Source organism: Fukomys damarensis, unplaced genomic scaffold (assembly GCF_012274545.1).
Source record: "Fukomys damarensis isolate Sample0158 unplaced genomic scaffold, DMR_v1.0_HiC HiC_scaffold_39, whole genome shotgun sequence".
Lineage (NCBI taxonomy): Eukaryota > Metazoa > Chordata > Mammalia > Rodentia > Bathyergidae > Fukomys > Fukomys damarensis.
The window spans coordinates 42,911,708-42,912,851 of record NW_022900951.1 but is presented as its reverse complement, the minus strand read 5'-3'; the positions used below and the strand labels follow the sequence as shown (position 1 = coordinate 42,912,851).

Genomic DNA, 1,144 nt, shown 5'->3' with positions numbered 1-1,144 from the left:
CCCAACGCCACAAAGATTACCAGGTGGGAGGAACCAAGACGCTGGGATGGCGAAGTAGAATGCTGCACTTCCTCCAGCTCTAAAAAAAATACACCCACCCCGGCATTACCGATACAGTCGTAATGGTAGTGGAAGGCTGTCAAGCCGGTCGCCACTAAGCTGGTCAACACTCCACGCGCTCTTTTCTGCCAAATCACAAAATGAGGCCCGCTCTCCCGGAGCGTTAAAGCGACTGGGCGACTCCGAGAGCTGCGGCGAATCGATGACACAAAATTGGCTGACCAATAAGAGTATGCTCTTGGCCTGACGTTACAAAACGGCCCAATTATTTTTCTGGAATTGGCGGAAAGCTCGCGCGCCCGTGGGCGTTACTTGGGGGCGTGGCCCGGCGGAGGTCTGGCCGTTTGAGCTGCCAGACGCCATGGAGGAGTACGCTCGAGAGCCTTGGTACGATGGTGGTCACAGGCGTCCGGACGGTTGCTGCGGCGCCCAGGCCAGCCATGGGAGGCGGGCGGGGGAGGCCTGGGCCACACAGTGCCACGTCCCAGACTCGGTAGACGCTTAGAAATATAACTTCTTCCGCTCCCCCAACTGGCTTCTCCCACTCGGGCGCCGTTAAGAGGGTCCTCAGTTGTGTGCCCAAGAAGTGCGGCTACTGGACAAATCACCTCAAGTTTCCTCTGATTTCGGGGCTCCTCGTCCCGCCTTGTTAACATAGAGAATCGCTGGCCAGATCCACGCTGGCGGCCGGGGGAGGGGCGGCTGAGCGGAAACCCGCAGGGTTACCGCGTGGGGTTTTTCCCTGGTTTTGCGGAATCGGGGCGGGGCATCGATGAGCCTATGGTGAGCAAGGAAAGGTTCTTGAGGCCTCGGGAGCTTAATTTGTCCCTGTCCTGGGTTTCAAAGGTGCAAAATGGAGGAACTTAGTTGGACGTGCTCACTGTGAAAAAAGGAGGTGCCATCCCGTCCTGTTTCTTTTAACAGCACTAGCTTGTTAACGCTTCCGCTGTTGAAAGGTTTAAACGTGCCAACTCCGCATCTCTCAGTCCGTTTGATCTTTGATAGTAAAACAGATGGCTGATCTCCTGCTTGGGATCAAGAATATTTCCCCGTTTTGCTCCACTTCTCGTTTTCATGAGGTTAA

The 1,144-nt window shown here is 55.6% G+C and overlaps 1 protein-coding gene across 1 annotated transcript in view; it reads left to right on the top strand.

The window, feature by feature from the left end:
• The first annotated feature begins 355 nt into the window (after window positions 1–355).
• Window positions 356–1,144, top strand: part of Timm17b (translocase of inner mitochondrial membrane 17B) — a 5,685-nt gene continuing 4,896 nt past the window's right edge. Inside the window, exon 1 of the mRNA XM_010606354.3 lies at window positions 356–447. Within this exon, the coding sequence (XP_010604656.1) occupies window positions 422–447 (26 nt within the window). The 5' untranslated portion in view covers window positions 356–421. The remainder of the gene's footprint in view (window positions 448–1,144) is intronic.